The 21,315-nt window shown below is 45.6% G+C and overlaps 1 protein-coding gene across 3 annotated transcripts in view; it reads right to left on the reverse strand.

Annotated features, from left to right (window-relative positions):
• FARP2 (FERM, ARH/RhoGEF and pleckstrin domain protein 2) overlaps nucleotides 1-21,315 on the reverse strand; it is a 750,352-nt gene that overhangs the window by 442,823 nt on the left and 286,214 nt on the right. For all 3 annotated transcript variants that reach the window (XM_030215608.1, XM_030215609.1, XM_030215606.1), the window contains exons 5-7: nucleotides 10,696-10,774; nucleotides 9,342-9,439; nucleotides 5,822-5,936 (exon numbers count right to left, since the gene is read on the reverse strand). In XM_030215608.1, coding sequence (XP_030071468.1) covers nucleotides 5,822-5,936; nucleotides 9,342-9,439; nucleotides 10,696-10,774 — 292 coding nt within the window. The remainder of the gene's footprint in view (nucleotides 1-5,821; nucleotides 5,937-9,341; nucleotides 9,440-10,695; nucleotides 10,775-21,315) is intronic.

Raw genomic sequence — 21,315 nt, forward strand, 5'->3', positions numbered from 1 at the left:
GGGAGACAGAGCTGCTGATTCACATGGAAGCGAGAAACAATCTTGGGCAGGAAGGAAGGCACTGTGCGAATAGACACTCCTGCCTCAGTGAACTGCAGAAAGGGCTCTCGACATGATAGCGCCTGGAGCTCGGAAACTCTTCTGGCTGAAGTGATAGCCACCAAAAAGACTGCTTTCAACGTCAGGTCTTTCAGAGATGCCCTCGACAAGGGTTCAAAAGGCGGCTTCTGCAAGGCTCTTAGCACCAGATTGAGATTCCACGCAGGTACCACTGAGTGTAGAGGAGGGCGCAGGTGATTAACTCCCTTGAGAAAGCGCACCACATCTGGCTGCGAAGCCAGGGAAGCACCCTTCAGGCGGCCCCTGAAAGGCCAGAGCCGCTACCTGGACTTTAAGGGAACTGAGCAACAGGCCTTTCTCCAGACCTTCTTGCAGGAACGCCAACACTGAAGAAATTGGAGCAGTGAAGGGAGAAAGGGAGCCTGCCTCACACCACGATGCAAAGGTACGCCAAACCCTGGCGTAAGCAGTAGAAGTAGAGCGCTTCCTCGCTCTCAGCATAGTGGCGATGACCTTGTCTGAGAAGCCCTTCTTTCTCAGACGCTGCCGCTCAATAGCCAGGCCGTAAGACCAAAGGGGGAGGGATCCTCCATCACCACGGGACCCTGATGCAACAGGCCCTGCTCCGCTGGCAGCCGCAGAGGGCCGTCCACTGAGAGCCTGATCAAGTCCGTATACCAGGGACGTCTGGGCCAGTCCGGACCCACCAGGATTACCCGGCCCGGATGCTTTGCCACCCGGTCTAGCACCCTGCCCAACATGGGCCAGGGCGGGAACACATAGAGAAGCTCCTGTGTCGGCCACTGTTGGAGGAGAGCATCTACTCCCAGAGATCGAGGGTCCCGTCCTCTGCTGAAAAAGCGCGGCACTTGGCAATTGGCCGATGCCATCAGATCTAGGCTCGGCTGGCCCCAGCGCTTCGTGATGTCCAAGAACGCCTGAGCAGATAGCTGCCACTCTCCGGGCTCCAAGGTATGGCGACTGAGAAAGTCCGCCTTGACATTCATGACTCCGGCAATGTGGGCCGCCGACAGCTGTTCCAGGTTTGCTTCCGCCCACTGGCATAGTTTCATGGCCTCCTTGGCTAGTGGGGCGCTCTTGGTACCTCCCTGGCGATTGACATAGGCCACAGCCGTGGCATTGTCCGACAGGACCCGTACTGGCTTCGACGCCAGTACCGGAAGAAACTCCAAAAGCGCCAACCGAATGGCTCTGAGTTCCAGGAGGTTGATAGACCACTTTGCCTCTGCAGGAGACCAGAGCCCCTGTGCTGTCCTTCCCAAGCAGTGGGCTCCCCAGCCCGTCAAAGAGGCGTCCGTCGTGACGACAACCCACTCCAGGGTCAAAAGAGGCATCCCTGCGGACAACTTGTCTGTCCTCAGCCACCAGCTCAGCGCCTTGCGCACCACTAGGTCCAAGGGAAGGTGCACAGCGTAATCCTCCGACACTGGAGTCCAGCGCTGCAGCAGAGAGAGTTGTAGTGGTCTCATATGAGCCCTGGCCCAGGGCACTACTTCCATCGTGGCCGTCATAGAGCCCAACAGCTGCACATAGTCCCAAGCCCGAAGAGGAGAGGCTACTAGGAACTGGTCCACCTGAGCCTGAAGCTTGACAATCCGATTGTCCGGCAGGAACACTCTGCCCACTTGGGTGTCGAAACGAACTCCCAGATATTCCAGGGACTGAGTCGGGCGCAGCTGGCTTTTCTCCCAGTTGATGATCCACCCCAGGGAGCTCAAAAGAGCAATCACCCGGTCTACTGCTCTGCCGCACTCTGCATAAGAGGGGGCTCGGATCAACCAGTCGTCCAGATAAGGATGGACTTGTACTCCTTCCTTTCGTAGGAAGGCCGCAATGACCACCATTACTTTGGATAAGGTCCGCGGAGCAGTAGCCAACCCGAACGGGAGGGCTCTGAACTGGAAGTGTCGGCCCAGGACTGCAAAACGCAGAAAGCGTTGATGAGGAGGCCAGATGGGAATATGCAAGTAAGCTTCCTTGATGTCCAAGGGTGCCAGGAACTCCCCTGCCTTCACTGCCGCTATAACAGAGCGGAGAGTCTCCATTCGGAAATGCCGAACTTTCAAGGCCCGATTGACCCCTTTGAGGTCGAGGATAGGCCGTACAGAACCTCCTTTCTTTGGTACCACAAAGTAAATGGAGTAACGTCCCTTGCCAAGCTGATTTTCTGGCACCGGAACGACCGCACCCAGGCGGATCAGATTGTCCAAAGTCTGCTGCACTGCCACAACTTTGACCGGAGACTTGCAGGGAGAGTGCACAACCCCGTCTCTTAAGGGTCGGCAGAACTCTAGCTTGTAGCCGTCTCTGATGACTTCCAGCACCCAAGCGTCTGAAGTTACCCTGGTCCACTCGCCCAGAAACGAGGACAGGCGTCCTCCAATCTGCACTGGGCCATGGACCAGGGCCCCGTCATTGGGTACGAGAACCTGGGGGAGGACCGGAGGACGCACCTCCGGGACGGCGGTCTCTGCGAAAGGAATGCTGCTTGGGGGAGAAGTTCCTCTTGAAGGAAGAGGGGGCAGAGGAGCCCGACTTGCCCGGGCGATACCGACGGGCTTCCTGAAACCGTCCTTTGGAGGAACCGGGGCGAGCACCACTGGCCCGAGCCCTGACCTCAGGTAACCTTTTGCCCTTAGACGTGCCGAGATCGGTCACAATTTTGTCCAGCTCGACCCCAAAGAGCAGCTTGCCTTTAAAAGGCAACTTAGCCAGGCGAGACTTAGAGGCATGGTCAGCAGACCAATGCTTCAGCCAAAGCCAACGCCGCGCAGAGACTGTCTGAGCCATACCTTTAGCTGAGGCTCTCAAGACATCATACAGCAAGTCTGCCAAATAAGCCAAGCCCGATTCCAGGGCCGGCCAATCAGCCCTCAAGGAAGGATCCGAGGGGGAAGCCCGCTGCACAATCGTCAGGCACGCCCTGGCCACATAAGAGCCGCAAACTGAGGCCTGCAAACTTAAAGCAGCCGCCTCGAAGGACGACCTTAAGGCCGCCTCCAATCTTCTGTCTTGGGCGTCCTTTAGGGCCGTGCCACCTTCCACCAGCAACGCCGTTTTCTTAGTCACCGCAGTGATTAAAGAATCCACGGTAGGCCAAAGAAAGGCCTCCCGTTCATCTTCAAGCAGAGGACAGAGGCGGGACATAGCCCTAGCCACTTTGAGGCTCGCTTCTGGGACATCCCATTGAGCCAAAATCAAGGTGCGCATGGCCTCATGCACGTGGAAGGTTCTAGGCGGGCGCTTCGTCCCCAGCATAATGGCGGAGCCAACAGAGGCTGAGGGAGAGACGTCCTCCGGAGAGGAAATCTTCAAAATGCTCATGGCCTGCACTAACAGGTTGGGCAAATCCTCTGAGCGAAAGATCCGCGCTGCAGAGGGGTCATCCGCTCCATCCGAGCGGGAATCCGTCTCCTCCAAGGAATCCCCAAAGGACCGTTGGGAGAACTCAGATACACTGCCCTCATCTACATCAGAGGAGACAGAGTCCTCTAGGGCCTGGAAATCCACCCGAGGGCGTTTGCTTCCGGAGGCCTCAACCCCTTTATCAGACAGGGGGGCAGGGGCAGCGTTTTGCATAAGAAAAGCCTGATGCAGCAGCAAAATGAACTCAGGGGAGAATCCCCCCCGAACTGTGCACTTCTGCAGCTTGGGCCACGGCCCTAGCCGCACCCTCAACCGGCGCTCGCAAGAGCGGGGGAGAAACGTGCTGCGCATCCAAAATGGCGTCCGGCGTGAAACTCTGAGAAGGAACCGCGCGGGAAGAACGGCGCTTAACTTTGGCCGCTTTCTTACCGTCGCCCGAATCAAGGGCGACCATAGTATTAACGTCTCCCAGCTCGAGGGCAGCCCAAGAAGAAGCCGTCCAAGCAGAGTGGCCGGCCAACATGGAGTGGGCGAGCAGCGGGAAATGGGCGCTTATGGCGGGGAAAACCGCCGCACTGGAGGAAGAACCGGGACACTGACCGGACTCCATACTGATGCTCAACAAAGGCGATTCAGGCTTTGAAACCCCCGCATCCCCGCTAGACGCACACACGCGGTCCGGGGAGCGAATCTTCGCGCCCTCGCCCTCCGACGCCATAAGCCACGTGGAGATCGAACGGGAAACCCCCTGCCTGCTATAAAAAGGTAAAATTACCTGCTTCTCGCTCCGAGCTGTAACGAACTGGTGTCCCAGTGAGCAGCTGCAATAAACGTTGAAATAAACGCCCTTAAAGGACGTCCAAAAATTTTTTTTTTTTAAAACGGAGCCAGCGGGAGGGGGGAGAAAAGGAGGGACCTGGCACCACCAGGTTTGCACTTGCTCAAGAAGAGCCCTCAACCCCAGGTACTCAACAAAACCTAAAAATTAGGCTTGGAGACCTAGCCAGAGCTGCTGCTGTGTGTGACCACCACCTGCTGAGATAGAGAACATACTGAGGAGTTTCCGGCAGCACATGACCACATTGCTCTCTATTTCCACCTGCTGGTAGATGGACACAACCCACCAGTCTATGGATTGATCAGCATGATGATATGGAACTATGTAAATACCATGCCACTCAAACATTTCTGCCAGCTTCATAAGCTTGTAAGGGGATAAATAAATTCTAATAAATAAATAAAAATAATAAACATTATAATCCACAGTGTTGAAGACTGCTGAGAAATCCAGCAACACTAGCATTGAGGCAGACCCCTGTCACGGTTTCTGTGATCGAGAAGTGACACAAGAACTGTCTTGTTCTGTATCCAGGTCTGAAGCCAGACTAACATGGGTATAGCCAATTACTTTCATTTAGCCAGTCGCTGAATTGAATGCAGACTATATATTCTATAAGTTTTGCCAAGAAAGCAACGTTAGAGATTGTTTGGTAGTTTTCAAGCGTATCCTGTTCAAGGGAGCTCTTTTTCAGTAGGGGGCGCACCACAGCTCTTTTTAGTGTTGTTGGAAGCTGCCCTTCCACAAGAGAGGAGCTAATTTTTGTGGCCCCCTTCAATAAGACCTGTGCTTGCTTACTGTACTATCTTTGCTGGGCAGAGGTCAACAGGACAGGTTGTCAGCCATAGACCTTTCACAAATTTTTCTAGAGCCTCCTCTGTGACCTGGCTGAATGAGTCCCAGATGGCTGTGCATGGTGGGGGTGAGGGAGCATTCTCCTCGTTAGCTGGTGAGAATTTTAATGGGACTGTCTGTAGGTCCTGATGGACACCTTTAATTTTGATGGCAAAGTATGTGGCAAAATCACTGCTGGTTAGTTGTAACTGTTAAGGCTAGCTCTGTTGTGGGACTTGCAGTAGGCTGTTTACTATTTTAAATAGTTGCTTGGTTGAATTTGTAGCTTGTTCAATGTGTTGAAATATTGTTTTTTTGGCTGTTAAGGCCTGGCACTACGTTGTCATCTGTTTCTTACAGTTGAGCCCATCTTCATCTAGGTGAGATTTGTGTCATTTTCATTCAAATTGGCATCCTTGATGCTTAAGGACCTGTAGTACTGGGGAGAACCATGGGGAACGTTTGTACCACAAAAAGATTGATAAGCACTGCATATAATATTATTATGGATTACATCACTGCAGTTTACACATATGCTTCTCAGACTTAATGATGCTGCAGTAAGGCATGCCTAACACAAGAGAAACCAAACACACAGAAAATACAAATGTTAACCCATCAACATCACCACCTCCAGCTAGGTTCCTATGTGGATACAAAGGCAGTGTTTGAACAGCGCCCTTATGATTGGGATGAACTTACAGGTGCTGTTTATGGAACTCCAAGATCTTGTCCTGCACTCTCTCCTGCTGCGGCAAATAGAAATTCACTTTAAGATGCTTTCGATCCAAAGTTTCATCATAATCTCCAATTTCAGCTAATAGCCAAATGCAGCAGCAAACAGGTGGAGTGGTCGCAAGCAGTTCCAAAGAAGCCACAAGCACAGACAGAAAAAAAAAATATTAGAAAATTGTTTAGACCACTGCAGTGCTGTGAAAACCCTGGGTCCAATATTCAAAAAAAGCTGAGGTCCTAAATTTAGGTCCCAAGCATGTGCCCACTTGCATCCAAACTTACGAGCCTAAGTTGTCAGCTAAAAACCTTTTCTTAATAGGAACTTTAAAGTTATGCTTATAAATTTAGACCCATCATCCATTTGCACAGATTTATGGAAATAATTTATGAGCCTGGTGCTGAAAATCAGTGCTAAACTCCTAATTCCCTCCCCCCAAATACACACACACATTCCTAAATTTAGTTCAGTAAAATTTTGAGTATAAATTTAGGCAATCACAACTAATCCTCTGAATATTGGATCCCCATTTCCACATGGAATACAGCATTATTCTGAAATCTCTATACATTTCACTATTAACGTCAGAAACTCTAAATATACAAACCAGAAATGTAATAAAAATCTCAGAAGGCAAAACTTTTCCTGCTAAAGCTTTAAAAGAAAAAAAAATCTTCTAGGAAGAAGTCACAAGACTGATGCAACAAATCCAGCACACCCTATGACTTTTACTCTGTCTCTTTAAATATATGTCTTTTCTCCTTTACCACTGTTTAAAAGACTGACTCCAATGTTCCTGCTAAGCTGTTAAGAAGCCATGCAGCAGTTCTGGACTGCTACACAGCAAGCGCACTGGGACCTGCCCTATCTACCTCCTGCCGCCATCTCCTAACTGCTGCTGCTGCTGCTTTCCCAGACCAGCAGTAGCAACAAAACAAACACAGCTATCCTGGGACCACACTGTACCCACAGCTGCAGGTTCCACTCCCTCTGACATCACTTTATTCCAGGGCAGTCGGAGGCTGCAGGTTTACACAGTGCGGCCCCCACAATGGCTATACTTTGCTTTGCTGCTGTTACTGCAAGTCTGGGGAAGCAGCAGCAGCAGCAAGGGTGTTGGGGGGGGGGGGGGAGGGCAAACGCCGGAAGAAAGGGGAGAGAAAATAAAAGGACAGATACTGGATCACTGGATGGAAGAGGGGAAAGAGGAAAGGGATTTTATATACCAAGTTTCTGTGTTACAAATCAGAGTGGTTTACACAATATATATACTTGTACTTTTTGTGTCTCTAATGGGCTCAGAAATGAATACATTTTTTGTACCTGGGGCAATGGAGGATTAAATGAAGGGGGCATACACTGGATGTAAAGGGTGAAGATTAAAAAAAGGGCAGACACTGGGTTGGGGGGAGGAGAGAAATGAAGAGACCAGGGAATAAAAGGAAGAGAAATGTGAGAGCTGGAGTCAGGGAAAAAGATGGCAGGCTGTAAGTACACACAGTAAAGAGAGAACTTGAAGACTACATACTAAGAATTAAATCTGGACAGAAGCAGAAAATAAGAAAGCTGAAAGGAAAAGGAGGAGAGAAAAATAACAAATGGACAAGAAATCCTGCCAAGAGTTAAATGAAGGAAAGTAGAAACTAGGACCAACAACTGAAAAAAAGTAAATGGCCAAGGTAGAAGAGATTTTTATTTATAGTTTAAAGATAAAGTAATGTGGTAGCTATGTTAAACATTAATAAATAAAAATAGAAAATGGGAATAAGGTGCTATGTTTTTATTGGACTAATTTCCATACCTTTTTGCTAACTTTCAGAGATCAAAACCTCCTTCCTCAGGTTAGGACAGGATACAATAACAGCAGTATACTGTCCTGACCTGAGGAAAGAGGTTATGGCATCTGAAAGCTAATTGAAATATGTATTTATTCCAATAAAATGGTCCTTTCCAATTTTTTGTTTTTATTTGTATTCAATTTGTAATGTAGTGATTGGAATATGTCACTTTTTGAAATGTATGTCTGCTATCTTTATATTTTGCACAGTACAGGGGGATAAGCATCACTTTCTCTTTCTCTGGTGTTGCATTGTATGCAGAATCTGGCTTCTTGGGGATGCACTAATTTTTATTTCTATTTTTAGTTTGTGGTTACTTATTCTATACTGTGTTCTGTGAATGTGAGACTCATGATTTTCTGTTAGTATTGACTGCAGGATCGATCTGATCTGGCTTGTTTATTGAAGTTCTAGTACTCACTGCAGCATTTGTGGTGCTGTTTTTTCTTAGGTAGATCCTCGTTGTGGAAGCTAATGCTATATGGTAAGGTAAAGATTGCTCTGAAGGACCTGCATGGCATTGGTAGTGTTTTGTATTACTTCACACTATGCCTGGTACTTGATTTTGGATTTAGACCACACCTTTCTTAGTAATAGCTCAAGGCAAGTTACATTCAGGTACAGTAGGTATTTTCCTGTCCCTGGATGGCTTATAATTCAAGTTTTGCATCTGAGGAAATGGAGAGTTAAGTGATTTGTCCAAGATCTGAAGGAGCATCAGTGCGATTTGAACCTTAGCTTCTCTGGTTCTCAGCCTGCTGCTCTATCCATTAGGTACAGCTAATACATATCTGTATTAGCTATACATAATGTTTGGTAACTCAGCCAACTAAAGGCTAGCACAGCTGAAGCCAACTAAAGGTTAGCACAGCTGAAGCCTAGTAGCCATTTGGCAATCTACCAAAAACATTGAGAGGTAAGTTTTATGGTTGCCAGTAACCTCAGAATTTGTTACAGTACTGCTGAACATTGCTGTTCACATGGCCAACAGGAAGATGCTGGACTGGTGAGCTAGGGATGACACAGCCAAGTGTTAAAGTACCTTCATTTATTTCCAGAATACTGTAAATACTATTCTGCTCAATATGTTGTATTTTGCAATGCATTATTTTGATTTTTTTTTTTTTTTTTTGGGGGGGGGGGGGGGGGGGTAAATAATTCCCTGGAGTGCATAGTGTATATAATACCATCAGTAACAGATACTGGGGGGAAGCAGTGGGTAGACAGTGAAGGGGGTCCTTTCCTGCTGTGGTTTTTTTTTGTTGTTTTTAAATTTTAAAGAGTGATGATCATACAGGGGGAGCTGTGTTCCCTTTTAAGCTGTGCTAAACATCCAGTACCTGAGTAAAATTCAGAGAAGCTATAAACTAAGGCAAACAAGTCGGAAAAGCATACAGACCATAGCTTGTGGAATTCTTTCCAACCTCCCCGTGCTTATCTATGTGTGTGCTGACAAGGTAATGTAATGGTTTGCTCACATCAACTCAGTCCTTAGGGGGAACATTGACTGGCTCGCTTCCAATTTTCAGATTTTTAAACAAATTGTGTGTTAAAAAAGCAAAACAGTTAAACATTTCAACAGCATCGGTTTTAGATTTTAGAGGACTTTTAACTAAGCTTTGGAAAGTCAGCAGAGGGTGGTGATACTCACACTGCAGAAGGTGGGAAATGAGGAGTGCTGATGTATTGTCAGCACAGCTCAACCTCTCCTCTGCTAGGTCTGCTTTTATTTGTAAAGCAAACAGGTACCTAGAAAGGGAAGAAATAAGTCAGTAGTTATGTTCACCTTAGTGCTTAGACATCTTATCCTTGTGATTTTCAAAAGATAAGTAGCAAGAAGGGGAAAGGTTAAGACGCGTTCTGAGAAACAGACATTGCCTCTACCCCAAAACTGAGTGTGTGGTCTATATGATCTCAGGTGATAGACAAACAGTTTCCACCTTTGGGCCATCTGTGTTCTGCTGTTTTCCCCACTATTCAATTTTGCATCAAAAAGGAGGAAAGCCTGGATGTGTTGCACTACACCTCTGCAGTTTACCAACACAACATTGTTATGGCACCCAAATAGTGTAGGACTTATGGGAAGCAGAGGTGTGTAAGGATGGACAGAACTTAAAATCACTAAAGTCAACGAACAGCAGAAACACATTTTCTAAAGAACTGCATATGTACCCCTTCTGCCACTTGGCAAACTTTGTTTAAGTTTCAAAAAGAATCAGGCGATATGGCATATCCATCATACTCAGCATTACGACAATCTCTTGGACCTGGATTCTTCTCTGGTACTCTGTAAGCTACTCCACTATTTGAACTCCATGTCAGCAGTCAATTTATATTAAAGAGACTATTGTCAGAAAGATAACATTCTAGTTCCTCTGATGCCTATCCAAACAAATAGATATTTTCCTAATATCAATATTTATTTATTTATTTATTGCATTTGTATCCCACCTTTTTGCAGGCTCAATGTGGCTTACAATTCATCGAGGATATGGGAAATAGAAGAGAAAATACATATATACCCTAATGCCACTATATATGAATCACAAATTCCAATGAAGTCTATTACAAGGAAATTTGCAATAACCAAGAAACAACAGCAGCTGAAATTCAGGGCCTTGGTTTCCTCTAAGAGCAGTGATATAGTGAAGGGCTTCTCAGCCCAATCCTCGGGACACACCAAGTCCCATCAGGTTTTCAGGATATCCACAATGAATATGCACGAGAGATTTGCATACAAAGGAGGAAGTGAATGCAAATCTATCAGATTCATATTCATTGTGGATATCCTGAAAACCCGATGCCTTAGTGGCTATTTCACTTCCTGTGCACTAACTGCTACATCTCAGGTTTGGTGACAGCAGACAGCTCTTTTCCTCTTGATACCAGAATATTAAAAAAAAAAATGACACCAAAATCTGGATGATAGAAAATTTTATTTATTTAAAACAACTGAATAAGGTTACTACCTAGCTTCAAGCATGCGGTTAAGTGAAAGATTTTACCTAGTATATTCCTCTTGCAGCTGACCAGGATCTGGTGGGAAGAACTTCACAGCTAACCTCAGTAATGGATTTTTTACTCCTGTTAAAGTAGGGTAGGTGTTAGAAAAGCAATAACTTAGGTCACACAAAACCAAAATAGCAAGGCTATAAAGGGAAAGAATGCATTAATTTATTTCATAGCTACAGGTCAAACATGAAATGGGAGTACCCTATGAATACCACTTTAGTTCAAAGGTGGTTGTTATTCATCCTCACAGAGTGTGGTGGGAAAGGGATGCAGTGGATAGAGACACTATATTGAAGCACTCCATTCCCTATGAATCTTGTTCCTAAAAAGCAAAGACCACTGCTGGATAGCCTCACCAGAATTCCAGAGAACACAATCAATGCTGTCTGTCTGATATCTCCTCATGCAGATCAGCAATAAATATATTTAATTGGAGCTCCTTTGATCATCCCTTTTAACAATGGATAACACTCAGTTGCAGTCTGGGCAAGATCTTAAATTTCACTTCAAAAAAAGCAGAAGACACTTTTTCCACTGTTAAGAGCTTCAAGATTTCTTTCACCTAAAAATCTCATATTTACTTTTTAATCCTGTCATTACACTGCACCCATTCTGCAGCTATTTACCGCACTCTGAGATCACTGACCATTGCCCCAGGCACGCTCCACCCACATCCCAATGCCCCTACTGCCTCGGCTCTTGCTGCACATTTTCACGATAAAATTGATTTGCTCAGAGCTGCTATTCCCCCACCGACTACTTTCACCATTTCCCCCCACCCCGATAGAGTGTACAGCGTACTGACGTGACCACAGCTCTGCAAAAGGTCAGAGCAACTACTTCTCCCTTAGACCCACTTCCCTCTAGCTTTGTTCAAAAATGTACCTTCTCCTTTCCCCTGCCCCTCCATTCCATGATTTCTAATAGCTTAAATCAAGGCATTGTGCCTTCAGCATGGAAAACTGCTTGTATCTTTCCAAAACAGAAAGACCTCAAAGCCTGCCATATTCTCTTCTCCAATTGCCACCCAATTCCCCAACTCCCTTTTGTTTCCAAGCTGATAGAATGCATAGTGTTACAACAACTGATGGACTACCTAGAGTCGTGTGTAGCTTTTTTCCCAACTGCAGGATGTGCCTCCACAACATGCTTCAGCATTTTTGTTTTATTTGTTCCATGACAACTTTTTCACAGTGCTGTTATGTGTGGGAAACAAGCATATGACATATTTAACATATGTGCAAATGCTATTAAAATATTACAGCAGTCTGCTCTGCCGAGAAGTCACCGTCATGCTATGACAGCTCCAGGCCTCCCGGAAAATTTAATATATTAAAAGGTAAGTGCTCCTTTCTGTGCATCACTTGGAATGCTCATTTTAATACTAATCTGCTCTTTGTAATACATTTGCATAGGATTATCATTGGGTGCTACCATGAATGATAAAATTAATGCAGAACCTCTTTGTGCATTACTCGCTGAATAACATGAATGCTAAACTGGCTGGAACCAGTCTAAATCTGACGTTGCTAGCATGGTAAGCTTTGTGCAACTGGGCCTGAATCTTTGCTGTTAGCTATTGATGACTGGTGACATATGCTCTCGAGGCACAAAGTATGGACTTTGAAAATGTTCTTCAAATATAAAGATGTGAGTTTTTTAGGTTAGAAAAATCAATATTTCTTTATGCATCTAAAGTGACTCAATTGAGACAATATTTATTTTTGGTAAAACGGGGGGGGGGGGGGGGGGGGGGGAGGGTTCAATTTAAGATTTCCTCATGTTGATCAAGTTCTAGATCAAGATAGTAGAAACCTTCCCCACCACCCATCACCCCGACACTAGCCACCTATAAATCTTTATAAATAACTGGATTAGACCAAGAAAAGTGGCATTGATTAGACCAGGGTGAACATATAGTAGTGAGGTGGACAGTATGAGGATTATGATAGAAAACAGGGAAGCAAGACCTATTTTTAATATTAACTTTGCTCCTTTGAGGGACTGGATCCACACTCTATGTGTGGGCTTTCACAAATGCTATTAAACCCGAGTTTTTGTTATTACTGTAAAAAATATATATATTAAATATCTATGGGCCTACAACATTTGATATTTCCTAAAGAAAGGTTTTCTTAAGATGATTAAAATGCTTAAGAAAGAAAGTCATTTTAAAAGTCTTAAAAGATCTCAATAAAAGCTACTTTCATTTTAAACAGAACACTAGGTGATATGCAAATTCAAATGCAATAGATAATTTGGAAACATTCCTCAAGCTTCTCATCAATTCAAACCTCCCAAAGTCTACCTGCTTCAAGGATTTTATGATTTGTAAAACTGTACTCTACCAAACAGGACAGACTAATCCCTGCATTACCTCACAGCACCTCTTAACCACACTATTATAACTAGCCCATTTTATTCCACTCTTATTACCATCTCCTTTGCACTAAAAAAGGAAACATTAAAGGGCCTAGGTGAAATCATGCAAGAATATTACATATGTCTAGAAGATGACAAAGGCAAAATACTGCCCAGATGCAGATGACAAAAGATTCCGTGGCAAACAAACCATTTTATACAATAAATCTTTAACATAGTAAGATATGGTAAAGACCAATCAGCCTATCCAGTATGCTCAGAGATTCTTCCTCTGGTTTTCTACTATACCATGTGCAAACCAACACCATCCTCCCCCTACACAATGTGTCTTCCATCCAATTACACAACTCTCCTCCTACCACTGCTTCCAAATCTGACCTGAGAATGTTCCTGTTTATTGTAAACACTTGATTAATCACCAGATTTGGGCACTGTCAAGTCTAGGTGATGTACAATATAAAATCAAAGAAAGGAAAAGAGCTCCAAATTAGCATAGGATAGATATACACACAGAGCAGCATTTTCGATATGATGTCTAAGTCAGACTTTGGATGCTTTGCACTTAACTTCGAAATCCGAATACAAAATATTGCCATTTTCAAAACAGCAAAATGTCTCTGGTTTGTTTGTTTTTTTTTTTATGCCACATGTAGCATGTTTTAGTGCTCTGTGTGTTTATCTTTTTGGTCCATTTTTGAAAAAAAACATGGAAGTGAAACATGTATAAAATTAAGCCATTGGGATGTAGGAGATGTCAGCAATCTTAATAGACTGGCTATCCAGACATCCCAGGAGAGCAATGGGACACCCTAGGGGGCACTGCTGTGGACGTCATATAAATGCTCTCAGGTAGACATCTGTTACCCCCTTATACTGTACGATGAGCCCTCCAAAACTCACCATCTCAACTGTACACAACTATAATAGCCTTTATAGGTGAAGAGGGCATCTATATGTGGGTACAATATGGTTTTGGTGAGTTTTGGAGGGCTCACAATTTCCACCACAACTGTAACAGATGGAGTGAGATATGGGCCTGGGCTCTCCTCTCTATAGTGCACTGCACCGACTACTAGACTATTCCAGGGACCTGCTTGCTGCTCTAATAGCCCTGGCTATAACATCTGAGGCTGTCAGAGGCAGGAAACAACAATTTTTATTCACAACTTAGGGGGGGTGGGAGGGGGGTCAGTGACTACTGCGGGAATAAGGGGGGATCATCCCTAATTCCCTCCATTGGTCACCTGGTCATTTAGAGGACCTCTTTGTGCCTTATTCATAACAGGTCTAGACAACAACATTGAAGGTTCAGTCCTAGATGTTTTTGTTTTGTTCCATTATGGCTGTAAAATGTCCAAGTATTAGGAAAGCCCTACTTCCACTCCCACGTGATTTAGATGCATTCCAAATGAATTACATAAATAAACAGCTGCAAAATAGGTTTGAAAATACCGATTTGGACGTTTTAAGAAGTAATTCGTCCAAATGCTGCTTTATGACATTTTTTGGATGTTTTTCTCTTTCGAAAATAAGCTCCACAATCAAATCAAGGAAAGAAGAAACCAGCATGCAAGCATACATCATAGAACACAGTGACTGCCCCCATCAGTCCCCATTCCAGCGTTCCTTAATAAGTATTAAATGCTTCAGTAAAGTGATTTATCTTAAATTATTTATAAAATATTTCAGAGCGAAGTCCTAGAGGCAAAGCATTCCAGAGAGAAGGTGCTAAAAAGAAAAAGGCACTCAATCTATTGGATTCCCAATGCGCCTGAAAAGGAGAAGGAAGAACCAAACGACAGTCATTTAAAGACCTCAAAATCTGTGTCGGGACATAGGGTATGGTGAGATTAAACATATATTATGGGGAGCCTATCTGCAATGCATTTCTAATATGAATGGTAACAATGTTTGTATAAATTAGGCCTATTCTCTGATGAGCAAAAGTTATCTTTTGTGCTTGCTTGTAATTTGTTGATTGTAACTTTCCATGTACCTATTTAAGGAATTTGCTTCATGCTCACTAGATGGAAACTTGGAATACCAAGTGCAATAAACAAAAACTGGGCATAATAGAAAACAGCTCCTTAAATTCAGTCATTCTTGGGCCAGATACAGAGGACAGTGGTAGGAACAAGGATGAGAGGTTGCAGTACTATGAAAATCTCACCCTTGACTTAATCTACATAAGTATTGCCATACTGGGACAGCTTAAAGGTCCATCAAGCCCAGCATCCTGTTTCCAACAGTGGCTAATCCAAGTCACAAATACCTGGCAAGATCCCCAAAGAAGTACAAAACATTTTATACTGCTTATCCCAGAAATAGTGGATTTTCCCCAAGTCCAATTTTAATAATGGTCTATGGACCTTTCCTTTAGGAAGCCATCCAAACCTTTTTTTAAACTCTGCTAAGCTAACCGCCTTTACCACATTCTCTGGCAACGAATTCCAGAGTTTAATTGCATGTTGAGTGAAGAAATATTTTCTCCAATTCATTTTAAATTTACTACTTTGTAGCTTCATTGCATGCACCCTAGTCCTAGTATTTTTGGAAAGCGTAAACAGACGCTTCATATCTACCCATTCAACTCCACTCATTATTTTATAGACCTCTATCATATCTCCCCTCAGAAGCCTTTTCTCCAAGCTGAAGAGCCCTAGCCGCTTTAGACTTTCCTCACAAAGCCAGGGGCAAAGAGAAAATAAGGCAAAGAAAAAAAGGAGGTGCAACCTAGCAACACTAAGCCATGGGCTATTTGGGCAGGAACCAGCATGCTGTAATTCCACAAAAAACAAATGAGCTGAAGCCTGCAGGTTGGTGATGGGTGAATACCATCCAGCAAGGTCACAGGACCTAGGCAGCCATATGCTTAGGAAACAACTCTCCAGACTTTGGGGGGGGGGGGGGGGAGGACAGTAGAAAGGGGGAGATGCAGAATGTTATACAAGGTATGTGATCCTATTTTCTCATCTGTCAAAGAAGGTAACAAAAAAAAACCATGAACTCTAAAGAATGATATTCTTGAAGTGTTTCCAGTTGGTCTTTACTCCAGCTGGAAAGAAGTGTACTGTTTAGGTTTTCCTTATCTTATGGGGACGGGGAATACAATAATCAAGAATTGCTTCTTACTTGTAACAGTATTCTCCTTAGACAGCAAGATTGACCAGGTACACAAGTAAATGACTCCCAGGCTCAGAGTTGCTCAGTTTATCTATCATTTACCTACTGTCCAAGGGCAGTCTGGTGAAGGTAAGATGTTATACAGACAGGTTGGGCAGCATAGCTTCTGTTTCCGATTATAACTGATTTAAGCAGCAGTGTGAACTAAAAGCTATGAAACTGAGGCCAAGTTGCTATTTTGCATATGGGAGGGGGTAATTCAGAGGACGCCAACATTTAGGCACCAAGAATGCAAGTAAATGGCCAGAATACTGGCATATCTAGGGAGGAAGTGACGTCACGAACCTGAATGGCTGCCTAGGTTCACAGCTCCGACACACACCTCTTTATTTAAGCTAAAATAGCTAACCCCAGCCCGAGTATTTGCTTTAATAATACTTTGCTTCAGCTCCGGAGCTGTGAGGAATCCTTCGTGAGGATTGAGGGCGAGTATGGCGACGACTAGAAGGGAGAGCGAGCGTCCGTCAGACAGGGTAACTGGAAGGACCTCGCGGCACCATGTGCTTTCATCCGCGCCTGCTTCTCACTCGGACTCAGATTTGGCCCCATCCTTGCCCGACAATGGCAAAGCCTCAGCTAAACGAGGGCTATCTAAAGATCTTGCTAAGTTCCTTGTGGAAATCCATATCGTTGGGCGTTTCCATTTGCCCTAATATTTACAGTGGGTGGGCGTATGCACCGGATCCGGGCACTTGCTGAAGTCTGGAAGATTCTACATAGTGAGGGATTGGTGACAACAGAAGGCCCACCGGTGGAGCTGGCTACAGCAACGCGAGCTAAGCTGCAGAAGTGGAAGCGGATACCGGGCAAGACCAAGACCAAGACCAAGACCCCAAGGACTGATACTTGAATAAACTGTATGATATTCAGTGGGTTTCTATTTTAAAGATTGGTAGCTGGATATCTTTTCCCCGTTATGTAAGAGGGAGTTGCTGATATTATGTTGTAGTTCTTACTTCATAAGTTCTTATTGGGCTGGTTGAGTTTGATGCATTATGAGTCTGTGTGCGGGCTAGGTGCGAAGGGTAGGGGGGAGTATTGATCGGTGGGAGGGGGGATAATGATGAATAGAGGGGTGGGCGTGGGCTGGTCTTGGGTAGTTAGATTGGGTCTGTGGGCACTTTCTCTGTACTCCTGGGAGGGGTCACTGGCCCCCTCTAGTGGATATATGGGGGGGGGGGGAAGGGGTATAGTTGGGGTGGGATGGAGGGAGGGGGGGAAGAGTCTGACCAGGGTATGAATGTGATAATGTGGTCAGGGGACGGGAGAGGGATGGTTGGGGTGAGGGGTAGCGAAGAGGGTTGGGAGGGCTGGGGGGATTGGGAGGGCTTGAGTATCACTCTTAATATGTCAGAAGTGAGTGGCACTCAGATCATGTCCAATGACAGCCTTTAAAGTGCTTACATACAATGTAAAAGGGCTTAATTCTCCATATAAACGTCATTCCCTCCAGCGGGAATTGCGCTTGATGCACCCACAGGTGGTCTTTTTGCAAGAAACTCACTTGTTGAAAAAACACGAGGGTCTATTGACTTCTAGAATGTACCCGGGGGTTTATTGTGCTTCTGATGTAAAAGGGACTAAGAAAAGAGGGGTCGCTATACTGTTCCATAAAGATGTACAAGTGCAGATATTACATATTAGAAGAGACCCGGAGGGTCGCTTCCTTTTGTTGCACGTGCAGTTGGAGCAGGAGGAGTGCACCCTGGCTAGTATATATGCGCCTAATGAGTGCCAGGAGCGATTTTTTGGGTATCTTCAAAGGGAATTACAAAATTTTGCCCGAGGAAAAGTGCTAATGGCGGGAGACTTTAATGCCACCATGCAGCCCGGGCTTGATAGATCTGCTCCTCCTGCTCCGGCTGACTATAAAATTTCACAGGCATTGCGGAATTTGGTGGAGGCCATGGGTCTGTATGACGGGTGGCGTTTAGGCCATCCGAGGGGGCAGGACTATACCTTTTACTCTCAGGTGCATCTCTCCTACTCTAGACTAGACTATGTTTTTCTTGACAAAACTCTTTCGGAGGGAGGGGGAGACTCTCGTATAGGGCATATTACTACTTCAGACCATGCTCCGGTTTGGTCGGTCATCCCCTCATTGAGGGGGGAGGGGCGGGACCAGAGATGGACATTTAATAACTGCCTACTACAGGACCCGCAGATTGTTGCTAACTTTCTTCCAGTCTTGAAGGAGTACTTTGAACTTAATATGAACTCGGGTCCACCTTTGCGTACAGTGTGGGATGCTTTTAAGGCGGTCTCGAGAGGTTATTTTATTAAATGTGCGAGTCACAGAAATAGGATCCATAAAGAACGTTTGACCCAGTGCATGGAAAGAATAGGTGAACTAGAGAAACACTATAGGGCTACAGGCAGGGTGTTTGACTATCGTAAGTTGCAAGCTGTGAGATTGGAGTTGGCTGCGATACATGAGGAGAGTTTGAAGTTTGTGCATGCTAGGTTGAAGCAGGTTTACTATGAAGGGTCTAATAGGCCTGGAAGGCTGTTGGCAGCGAAACTTAGAAAGATGAGAGCAGATAGACAAATTGTACGAGTGAAGGGTGAAGGGGGTGTTATGCTTAACAAATCTGTGCAAATTAGGGAACGCTTTGCCCAATTTTATGAAACACTTTATAAGGAGGATGCCACTGTGCAGATGGGGCAGATTGACAGATATCTGGAGGCTCGAGGACTGGCGGTGTTGTCAGAAGTGCAAAAATGAGAATTGGAAGCCCCGGTGACCGTAGAAGAGGTGCTGCAGGTTATTAAGGATTTGCCGACGGGCAAGGTGCCCGGCCTTGACGGGTTTACTAATGAGTTATTTAAGACTTTTGCTCGAGAACTGGCTCCCTATCTGACATTGGTTATCAATTCAGTACGAGAGGGGGCGCCTCTCCCCAGAACTATGATGGAGGCCTGGGTTGCGGTCATACCTAAACCTGATAAAGATACTACAGAATGTGCCTCATATCGCCCAATATCTATCCTAAATACGGACGTTAAAATTCTGGCCAAGGTTCTTGCGCAGCGACTGGGGGCGATGTTGCCTACCTTAATCCACCCTGATCAGGTGGGCTTTGTGATCAAGAGGCAAGCAATGGATAACGTCCGTAGAACCTTGGATCTACTTTATGCAGCTCGGTCGAAGGCCTGCCCTCTGGTGCTACTGGGGCTGGATGCGTAAAAGGCCTTTGACCGAGTTCATTGGGGATATTTGGACAAGGTTTTGAATAGAGCTGGGATTGGCCCCGGGTTTAGATCTTGGATCCAAGCTTTGTATACTTCACCACAGGCGTGTGTTCGGGTAAATGGTGGGAACTCGAGCGCGTTCTTGTTGGGACGGGGTACCAGGCAGGGATGTCCGCTCTCCCCCGTTGTTCGCATTGGCTATGGAGCCACTGGCGGCGGCTATTAGGGAGAATGTGGATATTACTGGAGTGAGAGTGGGGTCTCAGGAGCACAAAATTGCACTCTTTGCGGATGACGTGCTCTTGTCCTTGACTAATCCAATAACATCCCTGCCTAACCTGATGAAGGATATAGAAGAATATTCAAGGGTATCGGGCTACAAGCTTAATGCGAGTAAATCGGCGGGGATGGCAGTGGGGGTGCCTTCGCAGACACTGGAGGCGCTGAAGACATCATTTGCCTTCAAGTGGTTGGCTAGATCTATTCATTATTTAGGGATACAGCTACCTGTGCAGTTGTCAGAGTTGTTTGCAATTAACTACCCGGCGCTTCAGAAGGAGATATATAGAGATCTGGACAGATGGATGCATATGGGACTGTCTTGGCTGGGCCGGATAGCAGCAGTTAAAATGAACATCCTGCCCAGACTCTTGTATCTATTTCAGGTTATCCCTCTGAGACTACCTAGGACGTTTTTGTCCACCCTACAGGATCGTTTGATGCGTTTTATTTGGAATCAGAAGAGGCCTCGCTTGCCGAGGGCGGTATTATATAGGAGCAAACAACTTGGGGGTCTAGGGGTGCCTAACCTGTTTTGGTATTACTGTGCAGCTCAGGCCCGATTGGCGGTTGAGTGGTTTTGGGGGGAAGATCACAAACTGTGGGTGCACATTGAACAATCCTTGGTGGGGTCTCGCCGGTTAGGACACTTAATGTGGCTTCCCAATAAATATAGGGGACAGGTTGATCGCTTTCCTCCGACTGTACAGGCCACCTTTCACTATTGGGATCACATGTTTGTGGGGGGTAGACCTCCTGTCTCGGGATTGGCGCCAATCGTGGATAACCCCTTATTTTACCCTGGAGTTGGGCACACGCCCTTTGTAAGATGGGCAAGGCTGGGTTTGGATTTGTTGGGACAGTTGCATGTGGGAGAGGAATTGGTCCCTTTTGATACACTGTTGGAGGATTTCCAGCTACGATCTGGTGATTTGTATCTCCACTTGCAACTGAAACATTTTTTGATAGGGCCCGCCTATGCAGAGTGCTTGCGTAGAGAGGTGCATCCGATGGAAGATATCTGTGTGCGGTTCCAAACCACAAGAGGTATGATTACTTTTTTATATGCTTCATTGGTGGCGCATCAAGACCCTTCATTATTACATCATAGGAAGTGGGAACAGGGATTAGATTTCATATTGCCAGATGAGAAGTGGTTGCAATTGGAGAAGGGGATCTTGAGATCCGCGTGATCGGTGGCTATGAAGGAAAATGCGATTAAGGTATTCCATAGGTGGTATCTCACACCGGCGCGGTTACATCATATGTTTGTGCAGGTTACGGGGAATTGCTGGAGGAAGTGTGGGGCCGTCGGTACTATGGGCCACATTTGGTGGACATGTCCAAAGCAAAGGCTTACTGGAAGGGTGTGCAATTCCGTATCCAAGTGTGGGTGGGCAAGTCTGTGCAGTGGCATCCGTTGGTATTTATACTTGGGCAATGACCAGAAGGGCTTAAGTGGGAAGAATGGCTACTGGTGATGGCAATTTTGCAGGCTGCGCGAGTGAACTTGGCGCAGAGCTGGAGGTCACCCCTGGTCCCCTCATTGGTGAGCTGGATCACGAAGGTGCATTATC

The sequence above is a fragment of the Microcaecilia unicolor genome, chromosome 10 (assembly GCF_901765095.1).
Source record: "Microcaecilia unicolor chromosome 10, aMicUni1.1, whole genome shotgun sequence".
Taxonomy (NCBI): Eukaryota; Metazoa; Chordata; class Amphibia; order Gymnophiona; family Siphonopidae; genus Microcaecilia; species Microcaecilia unicolor.